The following is a 24423-nucleotide window of genomic DNA, read 5'->3' as shown; positions in this document are numbered from 1 at the left end:
GTGGATAGTTAGGAAAAAAAGAATAGGAAGACAGATGCTGAGGCACTACGCCCTGAAGAAGGCCATAAGGGCCGAAACGCGTAGGCATTGTAGCCAAATAAAAAAGTAAAAAAAATTGCAACCTTGAGTGCCTCAGCATCTGTCTTCCTGGACCAAGTTTGAGAGCCCCTACACTGATGAGCACCAAGGAAAAAAGGTGAAGACCCAGAAGCACTCCAATTACCTGCTTGTGTTAGAAAAAAAGAGTAGTTTACTTGGACTGCGCATGATGTCCTTTTCATGAAGGGTTTTCCTTATAAGCATTGTGACTTTTGCTAACATTATTCATAGCCCCAATGGGACGGCTATCATTGGCAGCTAGCTAGGATATACCATGCGTAATACCATGCGTTTCATCCTCAAAGTTTAGCGCGTTTGACTGGCTACCAGAGGTGGAAGAAGTACTGAAGTTGTGTACTTAAGTAAAAGTAGAAGTACCCTGCGACAAAATGACTCAAGTGAAAGTAAAAGTTGTATACCAAAAATGTACTTAAGTAAAAGTCCTAAGTACTAACTTTAAAATGTGCTTTTTGAGTACAAAAGTACAAGTACTTGCGCAATGGCTGTCTTTCTCCGTGTCTGTCTTTCTCCATGTCTGCCTACTTCATCCAATAGAAAAAAGTTTCTGCAACGGTTTTCGGTTCTATTAGAACATGACTATGGAGTCCTGTTAATGATTTTTAAAGTATCTTTTCTGTCTGGGTGTCAGTTTGGAAGAGGGGCTTGGTCCCACCTCCCTGCCCGCAGCTGAGGCTAGCCTACTCAAATATCCACGAAACACCACAGGAAAACGTAGGATAAATGTAACTAGTAACTAAGTCTTCCTCTAGAAATGTAGGGAGTAGAAAGTACAAGTAATTGTAAAAAAAATTAATTGAGTAAAAGTAAAAGTCTGCATTTTTATTTTTACTCAAGTAAGTACAAATTCCAGAAAAAACTACTTAAGTACAGTAACGAAGTAAAAATACTTAGTTACGTTCCACCTCTGCTGGCTACGTGTAGAACTAGCTCTAGTTGTCTTTCTGACAACGGATAATTTACAGTCTCACCTGTAATCATAGCATATTAACTTTGTTGTTGCCGATATATATTTAAGAAATAAGTTAAAAATGGGTTGCATCTTACAGGGGTCACGGAGGCTATCCCTGGCAGAGCCAATATTTTATGCCACGTCTTGTTCTGGGAAGCTGTGTTCTGATGGGTGGTCAATAAATGCCGTTTCAGTGTTTGTTTCACTTTCAAGGCTTGTTGTAGGCTACTGTGTGATGCTATTTTGCAAACTGGAATAGTGTGCAGCAACAGTTGTGTGTGTGCTTGTTTTTGAGTGGCTCAACGTCTGTGCCCATCTTCTCGGACTACGCTACGTTAGAGCTCAGTTATTTGCGCACTGTGCACTCAGGACAGGTGGGTGATTTGTCTTGATTCGAGTGGAAAGTTGCGCGACAAGCTTGGGAAAGTGTGCTACTTTTGTTAAACGATAGACGTATGTCTGTGACTGTGTCGTGTCTGCTTGCGTCGTGTCAGCTTGTAGGAGAGAACACGAGTGCGTGTAGGAATCGGGGACGTTTTTTAAATCAATGGTAAGCGTGTGCCTGGCACCGCACATCGAGAAGCAAAAAAGTACCGGTAGCCATAGGTTTTCAAAACGGTAGAACACAAGAGGTAGACTACCGCACCCTGTTGTAAACGTCAACAAGTTATTTGTAACAGGATGAATAGTGAAAAACATACAAAATAACCAACAACTAGTTTTCTCCCTCTGATTGCTATTGATCTCGGGTCTTTATGAAAGCCCATTGGGAAACTCCAACTCCCATTGTCATTGTGACACAGCACTCCACAGCACACAAGTGAACACTGCACACAACGAAATTGCATTTATGCCTCACCCGTGCAAGGGGGCAGCCCTCAGTGGCGCCCCATGGGGAGCAGTGCGGTGGGACGGTACCATGCTCAGGGTACCTCAGTCATGGAGGAGGATGGGGGAGAGCACTGGTTGATTACTCCCCCCACCAACCTGGCGGGTCGGGAGTCGAACCGGCAACCTCTGGGATGCAAGTCTGACGCCCTAACCGCTCACCCATGACTGCTATGACCAGTGCATTATTTTTTAAATGTCAGAAATACAACTGCAAGCAATGCGCACCAACTTTCACCAGAACAGTGTTTGCCCATTCTGATGGGAAAGACAAAATATAGCCTACTACTACTACTACAACAACAACAATAAAAAAACATAATAGGATCACTGTATCAACGCATTGCAATTCCAAGTCAATAATTCTGTGATATCAGCTAGACAATTTTGAAGCAACACTCATTGTGAATCTATTCTGCATAATGTTGTGAACAATTCATAAACAATGGGTAGAAATAAGAGGAAATAACCAAAACATACCCCAAATTGCAGTTCAATGTTTGCAGTCTGATATAGTATCCATTATCCCTCCATTCTCGGCCAGTTCTAGTCAATCTGGTGGCCTAGGCCTGCCCCCTTTCCCTCTTTCCTATTTTTTGTATTTAGAATTTGGCATCTGTAAACATAGCATTGTAGGCCTACATCTGATTGAGCACATCTGATCTAGTACCTACAGGTACATTCATACTGATTGTGTATGTAGGCCTACTGAGTCTGTAATGTATATTCATTGTTAATGTGAAGTGTAAAGTTTTATGTTGGTTGAAGTTCTGATTTTGTGGCACTTTTTGGATTACTGGCGCCCTCAATACATAGGCCTATTCTGCTCTAGGCGACTGCCCTGTCTGCCTATGCCTAGTGCTGGCTCTGGCACCATTCCTTGCATAAAACCAGTGTATGTTTCGTTATGAGGGCAGAGCCTGGCTACATTGGTGTTCGTTGGGTTACGGAGTGATACTCGATCGGGTGCCTAACCGGTAAAAAAAGTTCAGTCAGATGACTTTTTTTTGCTTTAATCCCTGCATTAACCAGAACTAGCCATGGAACTAGCAGACAGGAAATTCTGAGAGGACACAAAATTATACGGAATTGGTGGATGGGTGGATACGTTGGATAACGGACCTTCACATGACACCTTCGATTCGATGCATTTGTAGCTGGTGTCAGTGGCATCCAGTGGCATAGACAAAAACATACACACCACTGTTTCCTACCTGAAACCAGTAGTCGTTCACCAGAAGTCACGGCTAATCCAGGCATGAGAGAGGCTAACATCACAATAATTACTTTGTACGATTTGAAATACAGTACTCAATAATTTTAGGCATGGTAATGCTTACTTCTTGCTTTCTTCTCAGCATCTGATGGTGTTAATGGTGTTCTGCCGCACAGGTCACTTGGCGAGACCTTGTTTCTCGAAAGCATCATTGCTAGCAAGTTAGCAACTTCGTGAGTTAAGTTGCCTACTGAGCATTGCAATCAGTAAGTTGCTAACTTTAATTAACAACTAGCCTGTCGAGAAACGCAGTTTGTTGTTGTTGTTGTTGTTGATGATGGTTTGTTTGCAGTTTGTTGTTGCATCATTCCCATTCAGTTTGTAGTGAATGGGGAAGCAGTAAGTAACCCCCTCTGCTCTGAATGAGGCTTTCTCCTCTCCCTCCCCTCCCTCCTCTCTGCTAATTATCCTCTCCCTCCTTCACTTCTCCTCTGCTTATTGTGCTTGCATCGGTGCCAAGGCCAATGGGTGGGGGAATGGGGTGTTCCTGCCAGGTAGAAAAAAAGAGCAGATGCTCGCTCTGTCTCTCTCACACACACACACACACACACACACACACACACACACACACACACACACACACACACACACACACACACACACACACACACACACACACACAAATAAACAATCACACACACACACTATTCTTTTCTAATGCTGCTTCTAACTTAGATTACTGTTTTTTTCTGTTCCTGTCTATCGTTTTCATTCTTAATCTTAATGCTGTTCCTAACCCAGTTGGATCTGCCTTTCTTCCCACTGCCTTCTCTCTCTCTCTCTCTCTCTCTCTCTCTCTCTCTCTCTCTCTCTCTCTCTCTCTCCCTCTCTCTCTCTCTCTCTCTGTCTATCTTACCCTCCCTGTAGGCTCTCTTGTGGGGGTGGGCGATGTCATCTCCCAGCAGCTGATTGAGCGGAGAGGTCTGGCCAATCACAACGTGCAGCGGACTGCCAAGATGATGAGCATCGGCTTCTTCTTTGTTGTGAGTATTTCTCTCTCCCCTCTCTCTCTCTCTCTCTCTCTCTCTCTCTCTCTCTCTCTCTCTCTCTCTCTTTTTTCTCTCTCTCTCCTATCTCTCTCTTTCCCTATCTCTATCTCGCTTTCTCTCTCTATCTCTCTCTCTCTTTCCTTTTCTCTCTCTCTCCCCCTCCCTCATTTTCTCTCAGTCTCCCCCCCCTCTCTCTACACCACCTTTCCTCCATTTAACCATTAAAATGTAAACACCACCTGTGAGACTGGGCTTTGTCAGCTCAAAGTGCCATCTTGCACTTCACAGCACTCTTTGCACAGCGGGGCGACGTCATTGCATGGCACAGCCCCAGTGTTGAGTGGGCAGTGCTCTTATACTAGGAAATAAATCAGCCCCTTGCACTACTAACAAGTCATTTAGCACTGTGTCTGTGTGCGTGTGCATTTGTCATTTTGAGGTGCAGTATCTTAACTTAATTTAGTCGAAAGGGTCTTGGTAGGGTAACTGCACAAACACACACTGAACGCTGAAAAAGTGGCAAAAATGGGGAACCTTTTTAATTATTACATTACACTTAGCAGACACTTTTATCCAAAGCAATGTACAGTTATTTATAGGGTATTGTTTGCAGTCCCTGGAATAATGTGGGATTAGGTGCCTTTCGGAAAAACCTGCAACCCTCTGATTTTAAGATCAATTCCCTAACCGTTATGCCACTTTTGATTAGGGTCTCTACTCCATTTGTTAAAATTTCTAAACAGATGTAAATTCTTTACCATGAAACAAACGCACGCGGATGTGTGTAGTACATTTGTATGCATGGGCACGAATGCACGTCCATAAAATCTGTCTACACATTTGCACTGAAGCATGACGCAGAAGTACTGACAACAAAACAATTGACTACAATCATGCAGGCTAATGAGTTATGTTTGTGTGCCGGCCCCAAAGATACACCAGCTAAAGCTATCTGATGCTGCCAATCTTGGATGTTGTTATTACCTCTGCCCAGGGCCGCTGACAGCTTTTGCTGGGCCCGGGACAAAGTCATCTGAAAGGGCCCCCTACCCAATACATACAATGTAATGGAAACCCAATTCCATCTCCTCATGTCAGCGACCCTGCCTCCGCCAAGGAGGTGGTGTTTTCGGTCGCATTGGTTGGTCTGACTGCTTGCCAGCAGGATCACTCAAAGAGTGATGAACAGATTCTGATTACATTTTGTGGAGTTGTTGGAAGTGACAAAAGGAACAAGTGAGTACATTTTGGTGGTGATCCGGATCACAATCCGGAAGCAGAATCAGGAAGCAGAGATTCTTCACCATTGCGGGATGGGGCGAATTTTGACATTCCAGTTTCTAACTCCACAAAAACAAGACCGAAAGACTTGAAAAAAAAAATAAGGTGTAACATAGTCAAATGTTCTATCAAACAGCTTCCTTGGTGGAGGTCTGCACTCTCTGAGTACATTTCTAGTTAACAAAAAAAGGGTTCCACGCGCTTCTGTTTTTTCATCTGGTGCATCAATGGGATTGCCACGCCGCATAGGCCTACACCTGTCTAATCAGGGTATACCAGATAACTGCTCTTCTCTCTTCAGTACTCATGGCCTCTGATGAAGATGGTTTTCTATCAAAATGTTAGTCCTCAATATGTCGTGCACCTGATTAAAAAGAAAAGCATCTCATCTATGCTGTTCCGGTGTCTTCTCGTTGTGCATTTCTGGTTATTTTCAGCCTGTGGCTGCCTGTTCCCACATGAGCTGCTGTGTCAGCATCTTGTCATGTAGACATCCTGCTGTTGTCATCAGAAAGTGTCATTGTCACTGTAATCCCCTTATGTGTGTCACAGAGTAGTTTCTTGTGTTTTTTTTTTTTTTTTTACATGTTACGCAACTGGAAATTGGAGAAAAAGGAAGGAATTATGTGTTCTCATGGCATAGATTGGCAGTCAAAACAAAAGACCTTCTCAGTGTGTGCGTGTGTACATGCGTATGTGGGTGTGTGGGGTTGTTTTTGTGTGTATTTGTGTGTGTGCGTATACTATATGTGTGCGTGCATGCATGTGAATGCATACAGATTAGTGGTAATAAATAGCTGTATTGCTTAGCATGTAGCTATTTTGAATTCTTCATATCATTTATTTTACTGTAAAAGAAACAGGTGTCGGTAGATAACTTAGTTCTTACAAATACACATTATGCATACAACAAAAACACAGACCTGTGCCTGGAGGCAACTGTGGAGTGGTTACCCAGTTTAAGCCCGATGCTCTTTTCAGCTGGATTGGAAATAGATGAAAAGGGGTTTGAAAACGGATGCTCTGTAAATGATGCCAAATGCTGATGTAGCTTACATGTTGGGTTTTTAGCACAGTGCCCAAAATGGACCATAAAAGCACAAAATCTGAAATTGCAACTGTATACTAAAGTCACTTGTGTGTGTGCTGCGTGTTTGTGCATGCGTGCATGCGTGCGTGCGTGTGTGTTTAGGGTCCAGTCATAGGGGGCTGGTACAGGGTCCTGGACAGGCTGGTTGTGGGAGAGACCAAAAGTGCTGCACTGAAGAAAATGGCCATTGACCAGGTGAGCAAGGACAATATCTGTCTCTGCCTCTCTATCTCTCTATCTCTCTTTATCTCTCTCTATCTCTCTCTCTCTCTCTCTCTGTGTCTGTCTCTCTCTCTCTCTCTCTGTGTCTGTCTCTCTCTCTCTCTCTCTCTCTCTCTCTCTCTCTCACACACACTCACACTCACACTCACACTCACACACACACACACACACACACACACACACACACACACACTCACACTCACACTCACACACACACACACACACACACACACACACTCCATGGTGAGATGCATCTTGACATGGCAGGTGGTTAATCTTTCGTAGCTGTAAGGGGATGTTTGCTAAATGCCCATCCATGATTGCCCTAAAGCCATCCTCACACATTTGGACTCTGATTGATAAGAGAAGACATTAGCCATCTTCTTACATGAGGTCACAGTCACCTTTTCTGTCTTTTTATATAATATCCCCCTCAAACACACACACACACACACACACACACACACACACACACACACACACACACACACACACACACACACATTGAAGAAATGTAAATATAACTAGATTGCATTTCCTCACAGAAAATGCTGGAGTATGCTTGCCCGTCTTGCATTCGTTGCCCTTCATGCATGCCTTGCCTTTCATGCATGAATTGCCCGTCATGCATATGCTGCCCTTCATGCATACCCAACATACAGTTAACCATCTAGTTATGAGCTAACTTCCTGTTTGGTATGTACCATATTGGCAAACCACATTTTCACTAACTGTAGCACCCCCCAGTGGCCGTATTGCACTGAATTCGGTAGGTACCCTCTGGGTGTACTGGAGATCATGTGTAAGAAATTTCGTTAAGATCCGTCAAGGCGTTGCTGAGATATGAGCTAACTTCCTGTTTGGACGGTGTGTTTGCCTTTGTTGTCAATTTTGATTGGCTGCTGTGCGCCGATGCTTTCAGCTGTTGCTCTGTAAATTTCAGCATAGGTGCAAAATAGTCCGATGGTGGTCTGATAAAAATTGTAGGACGAGCAGATAAAAATGGTGGGCGGAGCATCATTTGTATTGATTTGTGAATATGTCAAAATGGCGGGAAATTCCTGATGATAAATATGACATCATAGTATGCGTTGGATTCGGCTTAACCCAAGGACTTCAGTGATACCAAGCGTTTGATGAATTGAGGTAAATAAGGGCCAATATGGGCATAAACACATTTTGCTTATTGTAGCACCCCCCTAGTGGCGTATTTACACGAAAATTGTTATGTCTCATCTGGGGATAGTCTTGATGATGTATATAAAGTTGGGTTCTGATGCAAGTTGCCGCGATATGAGGTCACTTCCTGTTTGGCGTCTCCGCCGCCAAATTTGATTGGCTCCTGTTTAAAGACGATTTAATCAATCGACTTTTAGGGTAGATGTATCTCAGTCCGAAGATGCCCTCATAAAATTTTCGCGACGATCGGTCAAAAATTGTGGGCGGGGCGTCATTTTTATTGATTTTCACAAAATTCAAAATGGCGGAAAAACTTTCCAGGTGAAAAATGACGTCATAGGGTGCATTGGATTCGGCTTGGCCCAAGGATTCCAGGGATACCACGTTTTTGAAAATACGACCAACGGATCAAAAGTTACAGCATGTTAAGTTTGGAACTTTGACCTGCTGGTGGCGCTACAGAGTTTGAGGTACCCCTGTGAAAAATCCAAATCCAAATAGGCACACCGAGCCGAATGTTTCGGTCTTTGAACGGATTTTCTATCTTGAGCGGTTCTTCAAAACCAATGGATTGTAGAAAAAGATGAAAATTAAAAATAAAAGAGAAACGGGAATAACAATAGTATGTTTGCCGCATGGCAAGCATACTAATTAATGAGAGAATGAAATGGAATTAATGTACAATGCAGACGACAATCTTAGAAATCTTGTTACTACCCCACCCCACACCTAGCCTGGTCCTGACCATCCCATAATACTACCATTTCATTTCGTATTCATGGTCTGGAGCTTGTGTGATCTGACACGATTGCAGGAAGCGGGAAGTTTGCACTCAATTATGGTTTGAAATGATTGGACAGCTCTTACCCAATCGCCGACAGTTACTCAACAACAACATAGCGCAGACCACAGCCAATGGCGCAGACGTTTACGTCATCGTCACGAGCGTCCTCCCCGTTTTGCCCCCACGTGGGGCACTTATTCGCTTATTGGCTGCTTTCTGGGGAGCGTTGGGTGGCAAGATCCTGCCGCCTCAATCGCTTCACAGAAAACAAGAGCCAGACTAGTAGTGGAGCCAATCCTTTGGCAGAAGTACGTAGGATGGCTCGCGAGGCTACCCCACACCCACCCCCGCTACTGCTTGCTCATGGCACACACATACACTTATACCACCCACACACAGATACAGTGCCACAGTCTGCCTGTGGAGAAGGCACAGTCTTGTCTAGGCATATGGAATCGTCCCATATTTAGAAATTAAAAGTACAGTTCCATCTTGAGCTGAAACGAGAAACAATTTGGTTAAACTGCAGGAAATTGCATCTAAGAAATATAACATTTTCTGGGGGAGTGCCCCGAGACCCCCGTGACAATGAAGTGGCCCCTATTTTTTTTCACAAACCGTTAGCAGCCCTAGTCTTGTCTCTGTTACCATTGCCACATCTTAATTCTTGTTGTTGTTGACGTTTGCTTCTCTTCTCTTGGTTCTGTGCTGCTTGTCGAGGGAAAAGGCGATGCCTCGACGTTTTGTTTTCTTTTTGTACACTGTGTGTTTGTACGAGTATTTCACAGCCATAACAGCAGTATTTGTGTTTTGTCCTGTAATCGGCAGGGAAAAAAGAAATAACTGGTAAAGGAAAGGAAAAATATACACAGCCGCATTATTAAACACATAAAAAAACACGTGCCTACCTGTATGTGTCTCGCTCTCTAAACCTTACTGTGGGAACATGCTCCTTTCACGTCATTGCCCAATTATCCTACTTTCAGTCCAGCTAATGATGATTGCTTTTACTGACGCCATACACAGCATGACCTAGTTCTAATGTCCAGGCATGACCAATATTGTACGTTGGAGTTTGAAAGAAAGTCAACAGACTTTGTGTGCAAAAATCAAGCCAGTTTCCATCCAACATAATGGTTGTTATTAACATTACACTCACCAGACAAGGAAACTTAACCACATTTCTTACATATTACCAATATGGCTTTTAATGTAAAAATGCACAAACAATGCATACGGTTAAAGGGCAGGGTTTGAGCTTTCACTGGTTTGAAAGCCGTCCGCTACATCTGGCAACCCACTGGCCTGATGGTCCTGTTTTTGACTGAGCAGTTGGGGCAGCCATGGCCTAGTGGTTAGGGAGGTGGGTCCCAGTGGGTCGCAAGTTCAAATCCCACCCTTTTCCAGTCCTCCCTACACCTCTATCCATGGCTGAAGTGCCCTTGAACAACTAAGGCACCTAATCCCACATTGCTCCAGGGACTGTAACCCTCTAAATATCTGTAAGTCGCTTTGAATAAAAGCGTCAGCTCTGTGTAATGTAATGCAATGTGCTTTTGTTTTGTGTGCTTTATGGGTGTCCTCAAGTCATAATATTGTCTGTGTGGCTTCATGTTGTTGCAAGTCTTTTTCCTTAGGCCTTCCAGTTCGCACTTTGGTCAGCTGCTTTTGTTTTGTTATAATTGCATTACAAATAAACTTTGACTTGACTTGACTTGTATGTAAAAATGTAATTTCCGACAGGTGGGCTTCGCACCGTGCTTCCTGGGGGCGTTCCTGGGCATCTCAGGTACCCTGAATGGATTGACGCTGGAGCAGAATGTGGCCAAGCTGAAGAGGGTAAGAGAAGTGAAAGCACACATTTAGTGCTATTCATCTCCTATCCCTGCTGTACTTGCACATCAGCACTTCTGCACACAAGTGCATTTTGGTCATTATGTACTGATGCCAGTGAAGTGAAAGTTGACTGTTGAATAGCTTTTGTGCTGTCCTGCTTGTTTCATGTGTTGTTATATCTAGGTAATGTGTAATGTAATGTGTGTTAAATCTTTGTTTTATCATGTCATAGGCAAATGCAACTTGCCTGGTATTCACCTTAGTTGCTGACAAAAAAAATCCCCATTGGGGACAATAAACTAACACCTGGGAAACTCCAACTCCCATTGTCATTGTGACACAGCACTCCACAGCACACAATTAGTACACACTGCACACAATGAAATGGCATTCATGCCTCACCCAACCGTGCAAGGGGCGTCCCAAGGGAGCATTGCGGTGGAACGATACCATGCTCAGGGTACCTCCGTCATGGAGGACGATAGGGGAGAGCACCTGTTAATTACTCCCTCCACTAACCTGGTGGGTCGGGAGTCAAATCGGCAACCTTTGGGATACAAGTCTGACGCCCTAACCGCTTACCCATAACTGCTCATGTGAGGTACACTGCTCACCCACATAGCAATCTGGCAAGCACTTCTTTTTTATCAACCCTTAGACACATTGACAACCGCTGTTGAGTCCCATATTCCCTTTTGGGCCCACTGAGTCCCATGTTTTTGGGTGGAAGGGATTAGAAGGCTGGGGCTGGATTGCAGGCTGGATTCCGTCTTGGATCGCCAGGCTGATAACAACTCAAAATTGAACCACTGTCTTGTCAAATTTTAGTTACCAGAAACAGAAAGGTACTCTGTGGGTCAGAGGGCAAACCTCCACCTCCACCTCATGGCGTTGACAATCAACCCACATTTCCTTTGGTGCACAAATGAGAAGCCAATGAGGTTCAATCAGAGTTTTGAAGTGGGCTTGTGTGCTATGGATGTGTAGATGTAGGGTGGGGTTGGTGGGATGATGGTGGTTTCCATCGTATGACATATACCTGTATATTGGTGGGGGGTGGGGTGGGGGTTTCCATCGTTTGACATATGCCTGTAGGGCTTGTTCTTGGAAAGAGCCACTTGAAGGTACCACTTGACCACTTGAAGTCGCATTAGCTTCTGACGTTTAAGTGCCACGGTGCAGGAGTTGATGATGATGCTCTGATGCCGATGACTCGACAGAAGAATTCAGCAGGGAATTTGTCCTTGCTTGCTCCCTTTCTCCATTGGCTGGATCTGGCAGGCCGCCATTGGTCCCCCATTGATGAAGAGTATTTCCATTAGATGAGAGCAGGCTGGCTGAGTTGGGGGAACAACCAGTTAGTCATGCCTTTTAAGAGAAGACCTGTGAATAGAGGGTTTAAGTGTTTTTTTGGAGTGAAGGTTTGTATACGTGTGATGGGGTGGGGTGGGGTGGGATGGTGTAGGATTGGGTGGGATGAGGTGTTCGTTTCACCTCAAATGACACTGATACAGGAGTCATCTGTTATTTGTGTATGTTTATAGGGTAGTGATGCTGATGTCGTGTGTGTGTGTGTGTCTACTGGTGGAATGTGTTGTGTTGGTTGCTGCTGAAGCTGCCATCTAAAATGATATTTGTATGTACCGTGAAAAGTCAGTCACCCAAAAACAGGGGGCGGGTTGGGAAGAATTTTCCCAGCGCAACAATTTTGCCCTTGGCGGCCATTTTGTCCTTTGCCTTTGTGGACTGACCCTTTCCTTGACATGTAAAGTCTGAGTGTTTGGCAACCAGAAAGCTGGTGCGTGATGCAAACTGCATCATTTGCAAATCAGATTTCTCCCTTCCTCCGTGAACATATTTTGAAATAAAGTGGAATAGTTAATCACAATTTCATGGGGACCCAATTTAAGACTCCTCCTCCGTCGACGGGCCTGAAAACATAGTCACATATAGAAAAGTTCAGAGCTTGGTATGACCATGGGTAGTTCGCAGTGAAGCGCTTTCATTCCTAACATACTGTAATTCCAGCTCCGTTCTGGCTGCCCTGAAAAAGTTCTTAGGAGCTTCCTGAGTATTATGGCTACTCCTTCTGTAATATCTGACCTGATATGAGTGTATGTACATTGAAGGGGCAATGGCAATTTTTTTTTTTTTCCCTCCAGTTTACAATCTTATTTTGGTTTATTCTAAACCGTGGGTGCTTCTGTAACACCATGTCATAATACAGTATATCACGAAAGTGAATCCACCCCTCACAGTTTTGCAGATTTTTGAGTATATCTTTTCATAGGAAAGCGATCTATTGAGAGGATACACCTTTTTTGTAAAACTCACTTGTTTACCACCACACATGCTTGACACCATCTAAAGCTAATTTGTTTATCTTGGTCTCAAGAGAGATGAACAGACCAAGGATATGGATCACTGGAACCATGTCGTGTGATCTGAAGAGACCAAGATAAACAAATTTGCTTTAGATGGTGTCAAGCATGTGTGGTGGTAAACAAGTGAGTTTTACAAAAAAGGTGTATCCTCTCAATAGTCAAGCATGGTAGTGGGACTGACATGATTTGGGGATGCATGAATGCTGTCAACATTGGCAATCTGAAATACACCTAAAAGAAACATGCATGTCAACATGCACTGTGACTGACTACTGAAGCAGATCATGATATTCTCCATAGGATTGCATTCAAATCTCACACCAATCTATTTAAGCCAGATGCAGACTCAAAATTTAAAAGTTCAATGCAAAGAAAGGTTGAAACGCACACTGATGACCTCCCTTGTCATCCCTTTTCATTTTGTTTCATTTCGAGACGATTCGAGCCAACATAGCCCCTTCTCTACCGGATTTTAATCTGGGGTGTACTCACTTTTGTGAGTACATGTTCAAACATTAATGGCTGTATTTTGTTTTTTTCTGAGTGAACAAGACATTTAAGCGGTTAAATATGTTGTTAAAAGGTCACTAATCATTGTGTCAAAGTGAAATTTCTGTAATGCTTTCCTATGAAAAGATATACTCCCAAATCTGCAAAACTGTGAGGGGTGTATTCACTTTGGTGATATACTGTAACTCTGTCATGGGGGCGCTGTGGCGCAACGCGCTAAGCCCCCCACATTCGGGCTTGCATGCCCAAGGGTTGCATCACAGGATTCGAGTCCGGCCTGGGTAATTTGCCATCCCTACCCTGTCTTTCTCTCTACATTCATTTCCTGTCACTCTTTGCTGTCCTGTCTGTAATAGGGGCGAAAGAGCCCATAAAAAAATACATTTAGAAAAGTAATAATAAATAATTCCATCATGTTGCATCCCTAAAGGTGTCTAATTCTCTCAACAATTTCCTGTACTGGACACAGAATGACACAGAAAGGTCAAGTGAATGTTTATGCACCTCGAATGTTAGCTGTGATTATTTAAGCAGTCGTTGCCCATTAACCTTTTGTGTTATGTGCCGCTTAATAACGGTGCTGATGACATCTAGGAGGTCAAGCTAATGAAGACAATTCTAAAATGGCAGACAGGTGTCTAATTAGTACTACTCGTACCGAGTTCTCCAAATTGTGTTTCACATCCTGTTCAGAGTTCCTGATTTGTTCTTATGTATACTGTATTTTATGGGCAGTTTTTTTTGAGAGAGAGAGAGGAGAGAGATACTGGATTCAAACCTGGGTCTGCATGAACAGTTAGCCTCTTAAACCTAGCTTTTGTTTTAGCAAGGCAGGGGGAAATGTGAATATACAGAGAAAACGATGATTCTGCATCATCCTGATCAGCTAGTTCCTTTCAAACTTCCAGTTGACAGTTCCTATTTGGCCACACTCGGCCTGTTACATACTAGCAGTACGAAAAGTGGAAAGATGTTACAGACACAGACGTGCACACACATGTACACATGCATGTATGCACACAAATACACACATGTATGCATGCACACACACACACTCTAATATCCTCGCAGCTGTAACCCACATCAAGCTTTATGCACACTTAAACATGAAAGCCACCAACCCACAGTAGGGCACGCGTCTACTATGCGGGCGACCCGGGTTCGATTCCTGGCCTGGGTCCTTTGCCAGCCCTTCCCGGTCTCTCTCTCCCAACTCACTTCCTGACTCTCCTCCACTGTTCTGTCTGTTAATAAACAATAAAGGCTTGAAAAGCCCCCAAAAATACTTTTTAAAAAACCATGAAAGCCACCAAGCTAAAGGGCAGGGAAATATTAACAGCTTCAGATTCATGTCCAGATTCATAGATATTGTTCTCGCTTCCCTTTTATACACCAAAGGAAGGCACAGGTGACCTCTACAAAACATGTCCTAGACATCGTTGTTTTTGTTTTTCATTTTGTAATGTATTTTTGGCCTAAGTGGTATGCTTTTTATAAAGCTCTTAAAATGTAGACAGTGGCCCTACCATGCGCTAACAGAAGGGCACTCGTCTGCTACCTGACCAAGGTTCCGGCTCTCTGCCCACTCGCTTCCTGTCATTGCTTCACTGTCCCATCGGGAAAAAAAGGCAAAAAAAACCCTCACAAATATTTTTAAAGGGACACTGTGCAGGAAATGGTCAAACAAGGTACTGCAACTATGCTGCTCATTAAAACTGGGCTGCCTATTGCCAAATTTGATCTTTACATGAAAGTTAACTAAGTAATTAAGTGTTTTCTAGTATGGTCCAATTACAGTCATTTTTGCAGCTAAAAATGGCTATTTTAGGAAATTCAAAATGGCGGACCATGGAGAAGATCCCCCTTTTCATGTATGAAAAGCGCAATTTTTCCAGTCATAATGAATACTTAGAATTTGATGGTGGTGGTAAGTATTCATGAAAAATGTAACATTAGTGAATGGGCAGCATGAATTCTGGAAATAAACAACTAAAAATCTCACACAGTGTCCCTTTAAACAAAAAATACAGAGAGTACACAGAGAGGTGAACACATGGGGTGGGTGCGGGTGGGGTCACTAGCAGTTTTGAAAGAGTTGTCTTGAAAGAGTGCCTTTGAGGGAAGACATTTATTTTACCTTAAAAAAAAACAATTACAATAAGAGCAATTGGAGATGGAAACCTGTCTCCCTGAAATTGGTGTTATTTTTCCAATCTTACTTTGAACTTGGTGCACTTTGAGTGTCACCAGCTTGCATGTAAAAGCAACACACTAATGCCTCTTTTCCACTGCCATTTTTCTGGCAGGCCTACAGCTCGACACAGCGCAACTCGGCCGCCACTTTTTGCTTTCCGAACAGGCACGACACAGCTCAATCGTAAAGCAAAAAGTGGCGGCCGAGTCGTGCTGTGTCGAGCTGTTGGCCTACCAGAAAGCTGGCAGTGGAAAAGAGGCATTAGTCAAGGATGATGGATTTTCTGTCCTTATTCTGACTGTCGATTGGTGATGCAACTCTTTTCTCTCATTACCTACAGGACTATGGAGATGCCTTGATCTCAAATTACTATGTAAGTTTATCTCAAATACACAAATTCAGTGTATTTCATAAGAGAATGTGATGGATGGATTCATGTATAGACGGATGAATTAATGTATGCAATTTACATGCAAACAAGTTTTAACAGTTGTGTGTCTCTGTCTCTCTCTGTCTCTGTCTCTCTCTGTCTCTGTCTCTCTCTGTCTCTGTCTCTCTCTCTCTCTCTCTCTCTCTCTCTCTCTCTCTCTCTCTCTCTCTCTCTCTCTCTCTCTCTCTCTCTCTGTCTCTCTCTCTCTCTCTCTCTCTCTCTCTCTCTCATGAATTCTCTCCCCAGCTCTGGCCCCCAGTGCAAATAGCCAACTTTTATTTCGTACCACTGCACCACAGGTATGCAAAACTTACCACATTTATGAGCTTATGGTTCAGTCATTCTATTTGGTGTGCTGTGGCTGATTAGACTTGAATTAATGATGGTTGCCTGTGACTCACACGTGTCTTGTTGTTTTCCCCTCCTCACCTCTAAGCCAAACTGGAAATCCTGTAATTGTAAATGAACTCTGAATAGTTTCAGTGACTCTTCATTCACACAGGAAACCACTGCAAAACCAATGAAAAAGTTGTTGAAATGAGAAATTTGAACACATTTTAACAGACCTGGGGCCTCATGTACAAAGAAGTGCGTGGATTTCCCACTAAAAAGTGCGTACGAGAAAATCTTGAAAGTTACTTATGGACAAAAAAATCTGGATATATCAATAAGTGCATAACCAGGTTTTGCCATGAAATCTTGCGAAAAGGCACAAGCACAAGCGGGCCCCAGTCTTCGCCTTGCCTCCTCCCTGGAATATATACTCTATATGAATATTCTAATTAGTATGAACAGACCCATTCATGTGCATTCATTGGTTGAAAGAATTGGAAAGGGAACGCGGGAAGGGGAACGCGGGAAATACATTTCACAATGATGGTGAAGGCGCTGTTTCAGAGGTAGACAATTTAAAAGGAAAAAGGCTGCGCGCAATAGCCTAACAAAATTACTTTGGTTTGTATAAAATCAGGCATTGGTAATACTTAATGTCAGGACTGCATAAAAAAATGTCATGTTATACTGCAGTACAATGCAGGTTTCCCAGCAATTATTTACAAGGCAAAACATCAAAACACATTGCGATGAGGCAGTCGCCAAGGCTTCCGAGAAATAAAAATGCATGTCGGGTATAAAAGATGACACATGTAGTCTACACATAGGCTACGCCACATGTTATGTATGAATAACTTGCAGCCAATACTCAGTTAGCCTATAAAATCACCTGTTAATTGATGGACTAATTTTATAGTAGCCTTATTAAAAGAGAAAGACATGCACTGTGGTGAGGACGTTCCCAACAAATGCGAGAAGACACATTGCAGATCCAGAAAATATTCAATGTTTAATAGCTGCCAAATAGCCTACTTGAAATAATACTGCTGATGGGCATCCAATTTTGTTGTAATTCCAGGATAGTTTCATCAGTCCGATTCATTTTAATCAGCTGCTTCAACAATATTGAGGTGGTTTTCTTCTTCTTTTTTAAATCACGCGCCTCAACATTAAAATCCACGTTTAACTGGCAGCATCTCTGCAATATTTCTGACCACGTACAACACATATAGGCCTAGTTGCGCTGCATGCCTCTGTGTGCCGCCAAAAAGACGCAATGCACCACTACGGCAACTTCCACGCTTACGGAAACTTCCACAGCAGCCCTGAAATTCGCGTGGAGATCCGCAGTTTTCCACGTCTAGTCTGTTTTAGTACATCTGACCGTGGCCGTGGAAAACAACTTAAGTAGCTTTTTTGTCCGTAAGTGAGCTTCGTACATGAGGCCCCTGACCTGCTCAGTTCAAGAAGACGCTTTGGCACACCTTTGTAGTTGGGCAGGTGCGTAGGATATTATCCCAGTGGGGTTGTCATTCGAGTGTAAAGAATTCCTGCACACTGTCCATTCCACCAACAAACTTTGATACAACGTGTCGGTCATCCGACCTTCTTCAAGTAATACTTTACCTGAAGAAGGACGGTTATGTCTAAATGAAAAAGTCTTACACACACACACACACATGTTGCATTTTCATCTTTGTGACGCCTCCCCTCTGCCGACCCTCTTGCAGATTGGCTGTGGTCCAGGTTGTGGCGGTGGTTTGGAACTCGTACCTCTCCTGGAAGGCCAACCAGATGTGACAGGTGCCTCCAAAAGAGAGCTGTGCTACTGTACCTCATTTGCAAGACAATAATGTGTGACTGAGAGAGAGTGGCTTCGCAGATCGATTGTGTACTTGAAAAGGAAGATTGTTCTTTTTCCAGCTTAAAGTGATACTGTCCAATTTTTGGAAATAAGCTTATTTTACACATCCCCTTGAGTTAAACAATAGGGTTTTACCGTTCTCCTGTACTTTCAATCGTTCTCTGTGTATGGCAGTGCACATTTCACTTCCAAGCTAGCAGTTAACATTGAGTCCTATTAGACTAGTTAGCCGCCAGCTGGTCTCATAGGGACTCAATGTTAACTGCTAGCTTGGAGGTGAAATGTGCACGGCCATACCCAGAGAACAGTTGAAAGTACAGGAGAATGGTAAAACCCTATTATTTAACTCAAGGGGAGGTGTAATATGAGCTTATTTCCAAAAATTGGACAGTATCACTTTAAGGTTAAGGTGCAGGAGTGAGGAGTCCACACACTTGAAATCCCTATTTGTGTTTTATTCCATGGCAGAACTACATCAGCCTGGTTCTTCTCACCAGACCTCTGTGTGTGTGTGTCAAAGAATGTGTTGGTGGCGAGGATGGGCAGAATGATAGATACAAGCCATGCCTTCTGAAGACAAAGCCAACGCATGCTCTCCTATAGTGGAGCTCTAGCCTGATTATCATGACTTTCAAATCTCTTCGAGACTTGGTCTGACCAAGAGCATAACAATTAACATTCTCAAACGACTTGGTTGACCCACCTCCCTTGGTTTGCTACTGGTCGAGAGCAGAAAAGGCTGAGCCAAAGTTTAAACCAAACATTGTCTTAGTCCCAATAGAACGTCTCTGCTTAAACCACGTCACTGCCTTGAACACGCCTCTACCCAGGGCCGTTGGTGATGCTCAAAGTTGATTGCTTACCGACCAAGTGGGTGGAATGTACCTGAACAAGCTAAAAAAAAACTATTTCAAGTGTGCTGACTCCTTGCTTTAAGACTGCATACTTGTGCAATTGCAGGGTGTGTCTTCTGCAGAGACAGAGCTGACCAACCGTCCAGTATTTCAATAACTGACTTACTAGTAAATGTTATAAAAGATTATGGCTTTAATACAACTAACACAGACCTTAACATTCTGTTAATTAAACTTGCCAGGGGACCAGCTGTCTTTGTTGTATCAAGGACAAACGATGTACAGTTGAGGGAATATAAACAGTCTTTATTTTGTTAATTACTGTTGCAACAAGGACTTTAACTGTTAAGATAAAAAGTTCCTCAAAGAACCTTCCGTTTGGTTCAACTGAAGAAACTGAAGAGCCTCCCATTTTTACAGTGTTTTAGCCTATTTGTTAAATTGATGGTGGATATTGAGGTCCGTTTCGTAAAATCAATGTACTGTAGTGCTCATATGATAGGGTCTTGGGCATCTGCAATAATCTATACTGGTGTCATCAAGCTTGTGTGTATGTTACTATGTTTGTGCTGAATGTGTTCTGGCATATGTTTGTCTATTTTTTCCTTTCATTAAACCAATTGCTATAATTATTTTAACTGAGAGATTATATTTTGTCACGATTGCTACATAATAGGGTATATCTGTGTCTCTTCGTGCTAGAATGCCACCATTGCAAATGATATTTCAGACACAAGCACACAAGTTTCCTAAGCTCCAAAGTTACAAAGTTCAAATTTTCATGTGCAGATGTCTCTGGGCAGTCACTCAGGGCAGTCATGGGTAAGCAGTTAGGGCGTCAGACTTGTAGCCCAAAGGTTGCGGGTTCGACTCCTGACCCGCCAGGTTGGTGGGGAGAGTAATTAACCAGTGCTCTCCCCAATCCTCCATGACTGAGGTACCCTGAGCATGGTACCGTCCCGCCACACTGCTCCCTTGGGGCGCCATTGGGGGCTGCCCTGCACGGATGAGGCATAAATGCAATTTCATTGTGTGCAGTATGCAGTGAACACTTGTGTGCTGTGGAGTGCTATATCACAATGACAATGAGAGTTGGAGTTTCTTAGAGGGCTTTCACTTTTCACTCTGTCCAGGAGCCTTCCATGTCACCCCCAAGGTTAACTTGTGCACTGCAGCGTCCTTTGTCAACCCCCGCCTCCAACATTGTCCCTTTTTTGATAATAGCACTGTCAAGTGATGGTGGGGCTCACTCTGTCCAAGTTCAGTGAAGAAAAAAACATGCCCATCGGGACTAGCAAAGTCACATGAAAATTGAAAATAAAGTCTGCACACCAGGCTCCCGTTTCTTTTCATTTAATATAGGGCTCACTTGGTCACCCTATGTAAAGGTGTGAAGGTTGTTATGATAAAACATTGGGTATAGTTACAGGTCTGCAACAATGGGGGAAACTCGCACTTCACATGTGTGAACATCACTAAATGACATCAGATGCTGGATACCACTTCTGCCATTGATTTTTTTTTGTATTCACCACAAGTAGTCCACCATGATATTCTTTTTTCCCCCAATATTTTTTAAGGGCTTTTTATGTTTTTATTTAGGCCAAACGTTGGGGGCTTAGCGCGCTGCACCACTGCACCCTCCCCCCAACATGATATTCTATTAATTGCCATCATATCTTGTGCTCACATCAAAAACAAAATAAATCATCTTTTTGTCACCTTAGGAACATAGTGGCTAAGATTTTGCATCTAAACAGTGTATGGTATAGATAAATTAATCCATGCTTTTATTTCCTGTAGAGTTGACTTCTACAATACATTATTTATTGACCTTTACCACAAAACTCACTAGGCTTGTGCAACTAATCTAAAATGCTGCAGCTAGAATTCTAACAAAAACAAAGAAAAGAGATCATATCACCCCAGTACTTAGATCATGACATTAACTCCCAGTGAGGTTTAGAATTGAGTTTAAACTCGTCTGGTTGTCTGTAAGTTAGCCATTAATCTGCCAAATGCTGGGACCAGCTTCCTTTTCAAAGTAGAACTGCCCCAGTGTCACGTTTTAAAAAGGAATTACAAACAGCTTTATTTTTGTCTGTCTTTGGTCAAGGTTCATAGCCTAGACTCTATAATACGTTCTATACGTTATATAATAATTTGTCTTCTCTTTCTTTCCTCCCAAGCAGTTGATGAGAGATGACAGTTATGTATGATAATGTGCAATTGCTGTCGTGTTACTGGGAAAGCTCACACTGCACTGCCCCGAAATTCCACCAAAAGTAGTCCATCCTCATTTTTCAACACTCCTCAATTAACACCAAATGAATTTCAATTGAATAAAAGGTCAGAAAATGCATATATAGATCTAGGTAATTTTTTTTAATTTTTTTTTTTACTGTGAATTGTTTTATTTTATGTAGGCTAGATGTGTTTCGCTTGTTGTTTGCTCGCTTGTTGCTTTCTTGGATCAGCACCATGGACAGCTCCTCGGACAAACAGACAGACAGACAGAAAGGCACATAGGCTACTCCTGTTGCGCGCTTATGCTCTGCTTTCCCTGCAATGCTTACCCATGCAGAAAGGCATCACGACAACCACGGGCATCCTTTCTCCTGCTAAGTCGATCATCCTTGAGTGAATTCAACTTCCCGAATCTTTAACACTGGAGAATTGATTCATGCGTAAAACTGTTTTCAATGGGACCTTTTTCTCGTAGGCTATGTATCTTTTGGAAAAGAAAACCAAGTGGTTTCTATAACACCCTTTCTCAACGTTCAGCAGAGTCATTACAATGGATAAAATGGAGACTTAATTGCAACTAAATTTGAAGGGAAACTGCGTTGTCTTCTGAAACCATCGACCTCATGGTCAGCAATAAGCCCTCCCCGAAACACTTCCCCGTTGCCTCAGTCAGTCCCCTAATTTACAGGCAGTTTATGCACTTGGGCTGACGTCAATGGTGGTATCTTGGATGTATATAACCATTCAGCATGATGCTGGCTGATTCAGTCTCTTTCACCTGACTTTCTAAATCGAGTGTCGGACAAATCCCATCTTAATCAGTGAGCAAGAAACTTCTGAAATACTGGCGATAACTACGTATGTATTGAAGTCTTGTAACTTTTTCTATTTCAGTGTAACTAACATTTTCAGATTTTGGAGGCGTTTACAGTGAATGCCCAGCTTTTTCCAAATGCTCATCACTGCGCAATTTAGAATGGCTCTATAGGTTATCGTATTTGAATTATCAATAACAATGCTAATGAAATTGGCTTTGGTATTGTTTTGATGACTTTGTTTTAATGACATTATTTAATTGTATTTTACATGTGTATTTTATGCGAAGTTTGAAGTAATAACTACATGCTCAGTGTCAGCTAGGTCTGGTGTCCCGTGACTCATACCGTGTGGACACCGGCTCTTTGGTTTTCTTCAGGACGATTTGTCCACTTTACACAAGTAGCCTATCTCGTGTGTTTTATTACCAGTTGAATATATTGAAATCCATAGTAGGCTACTTAACTGTCAACATATTTTTGCAGGTAACTTTGAAGCAGTCGGTTCAGCATGAAGACTACACCTTTGGTTCTGCTAATAGCAACGGTCCTGCTGTCCAGCCACATCCCCCTTAACGTCTGTCGACCCCTGAACATTTTTGACAGCCATGGGTACAAGACTCAACTGGACGAGCTGTTGCTGAAGGCGGGTGACTCTGCTGTATCGTATCTCATCGGAGAAAAGATCCTGCAGTATTTACAGAAGAACCCGGGTCTGCATAGAAGTCTTTCACGTGCGCATGGCGACAACATTCCGGCTCCACTCGCCGCGGAGGGACTAGCGCACTTGGCGCGCAGTCTGACGCCGCTGGTAGACGGTCACTCGTCGTCTGTGGAGGAGGGGAACAGTCTGGAAGATCTTGTGGAGTTGTCAAAGAGACACGACGACCCTCCAATCTCCATTGACCTCACTTTTCACTTGCTGAGGAACATGATTGAAATGGAGCGGATCGCGAACCAGAGAGAACAAGCAGAACTCAATCGCAAATTTCTAGATGAAGTTGGAAAGTAATGGCAACTGATTTAACTGAGGACATCCCCCCTTTCCAAATCAAATAGATCATTACCAAGCGACGCGTTACAACCCAGGCATCTTGTCAGTTATATTCTTTAATTTTGCTTTCATATGGTATGTTGTTCATTCCCTCTACTCTAAGTGATTTGACGAAAACATCTTGTGAAGATGGATGAAAATTCGCTTAGCATTAATTTCCGTCCAGGACACGGCAAAGACTGCAGTGTGGAAAATATGTAGCCTAAGGAAAGAACTGGGACTGGAGACCAAACCAAATCTAACTTAACCTATATGCATCCTTAGGGTTTTATTTATTTATTTTTATTTATTTATTTATTTGGGATGTGGTTGTCACAGTTGGAGTTTCATAACTCATAGTACCTAAGTTGGGTCGATGTGCTGTTTGTTGAACACCGTTTTGCCATGATTTCCCCCTCAAAAGTGCCCCCTGGTTCCAGATCAATCATGGCATCGTTCCACTGTCATTTAGCCAATCTATGCATGCACTTGTTCTTGAGATGGGATTGTATTGTCGGAAGGCAATGAATTGAAGTGCAACAAGGGGCAGTTTTCAGCTCAACTCTACCCATTTTTCACTTTCATTTCATCAGTGTCCCACGCCTTTGATGGTTATCCACGCAATGACAGACACAATGATTGATTAAACCCCTGTGTATTTCTGAACAAATCTAATCATTCCATCACCACCATCACCAAGGATAACAGGTTTTTTTTTTCTTTAAGTAGCCTAAAGGACCTTCCTTATGAGAAGTTGCTTTAAGAACCCAGTGTAAATTTCCAGGAGTGCTGTACAAACTACTATTAAACTAATGATGTTGAAAAATATGTCTGAAAAATGTTAAGTATGACTTTGTAATTTTATTATGGAAATTGTTTTAACGAAATAAAACTCAACTTATTTATTACCAGATGTGCACGTCATCAGTTCATCTATTAAACAATAGCCCTATTAGATTATAATAGTTGCATTCAGATACTTCACATACTGCATTAGATACTCTGGATATTAAATTATAAAGTTAATTAAACTACACCTATGTCTCTTAACATCAAATGGTGTCATTACTACTTTGCTCAAGTTATTGGTAATTACTTGGTTTATGTTTAGAAATATTGTTTGATGATATGTATGTATCTGTGGC

General features: G+C 42.7%; 2 protein-coding genes across 3 annotated transcripts in view; both read left to right on the top strand.

The window, feature by feature from the left end:
• mpv17 (mitochondrial inner membrane protein MPV17) overlaps window positions 1-18424 on the top strand; it is a 38097-nt gene extending 19673 nt beyond the window's left edge. For both annotated transcript variants that reach the window (XM_063223336.1, XM_063223337.1), the window contains exons 3-8: window positions 4101-4216; window positions 6696-6788; window positions 10522-10617; window positions 16043-16075; window positions 16379-16431; window positions 18196-18424. In XM_063223336.1, the coding sequence (XP_063079406.1) occupies window positions 4101-4216; window positions 6696-6788; window positions 10522-10617; window positions 16043-16075; window positions 16379-16431; window positions 18196-18265 (461 nt within the window). In that variant the 3' untranslated portion in view covers window positions 18266-18424. The remainder of the gene's footprint in view (window positions 1-4100; window positions 4217-6695; window positions 6789-10521; window positions 10618-16042; window positions 16076-16378; window positions 16432-18195) is intronic.
• On the top strand, window positions 18224-24071 carry uts1 (urotensin 1). The gene is made up of 2 exons (XM_063223338.1): window positions 18224-18268; window positions 22732-24071. The coding sequence occupies exon 2, from the start codon at window positions 22757-22759 to the stop codon at window positions 23255-23257; it is 501 nt and encodes a 166-aa protein (XP_063079408.1). The 5' UTR covers window positions 18224-18268; window positions 22732-22756; the 3' UTR covers window positions 23258-24071.
• Window positions 24072-24423: the final 352 nt, after the last annotated feature.

This window comes from Engraulis encrasicolus, chromosome 18 (assembly GCF_034702125.1).
Source record: "Engraulis encrasicolus isolate BLACKSEA-1 chromosome 18, IST_EnEncr_1.0, whole genome shotgun sequence".
Classification (NCBI taxonomy): domain Eukaryota; kingdom Metazoa; phylum Chordata; class Actinopteri; order Clupeiformes; family Engraulidae; genus Engraulis; species Engraulis encrasicolus.
This window is presented reverse-complemented; position numbering and strand designations above follow the sequence as displayed.

Coding starts and splice junctions, on each gene's coding strand:
- uts1 (XM_063223338.1), top strand. CDS start 22,757: ATGAAGACTACACCTTTGGTTCTGCTAATAGCAACGGTCCTGCTGTCC.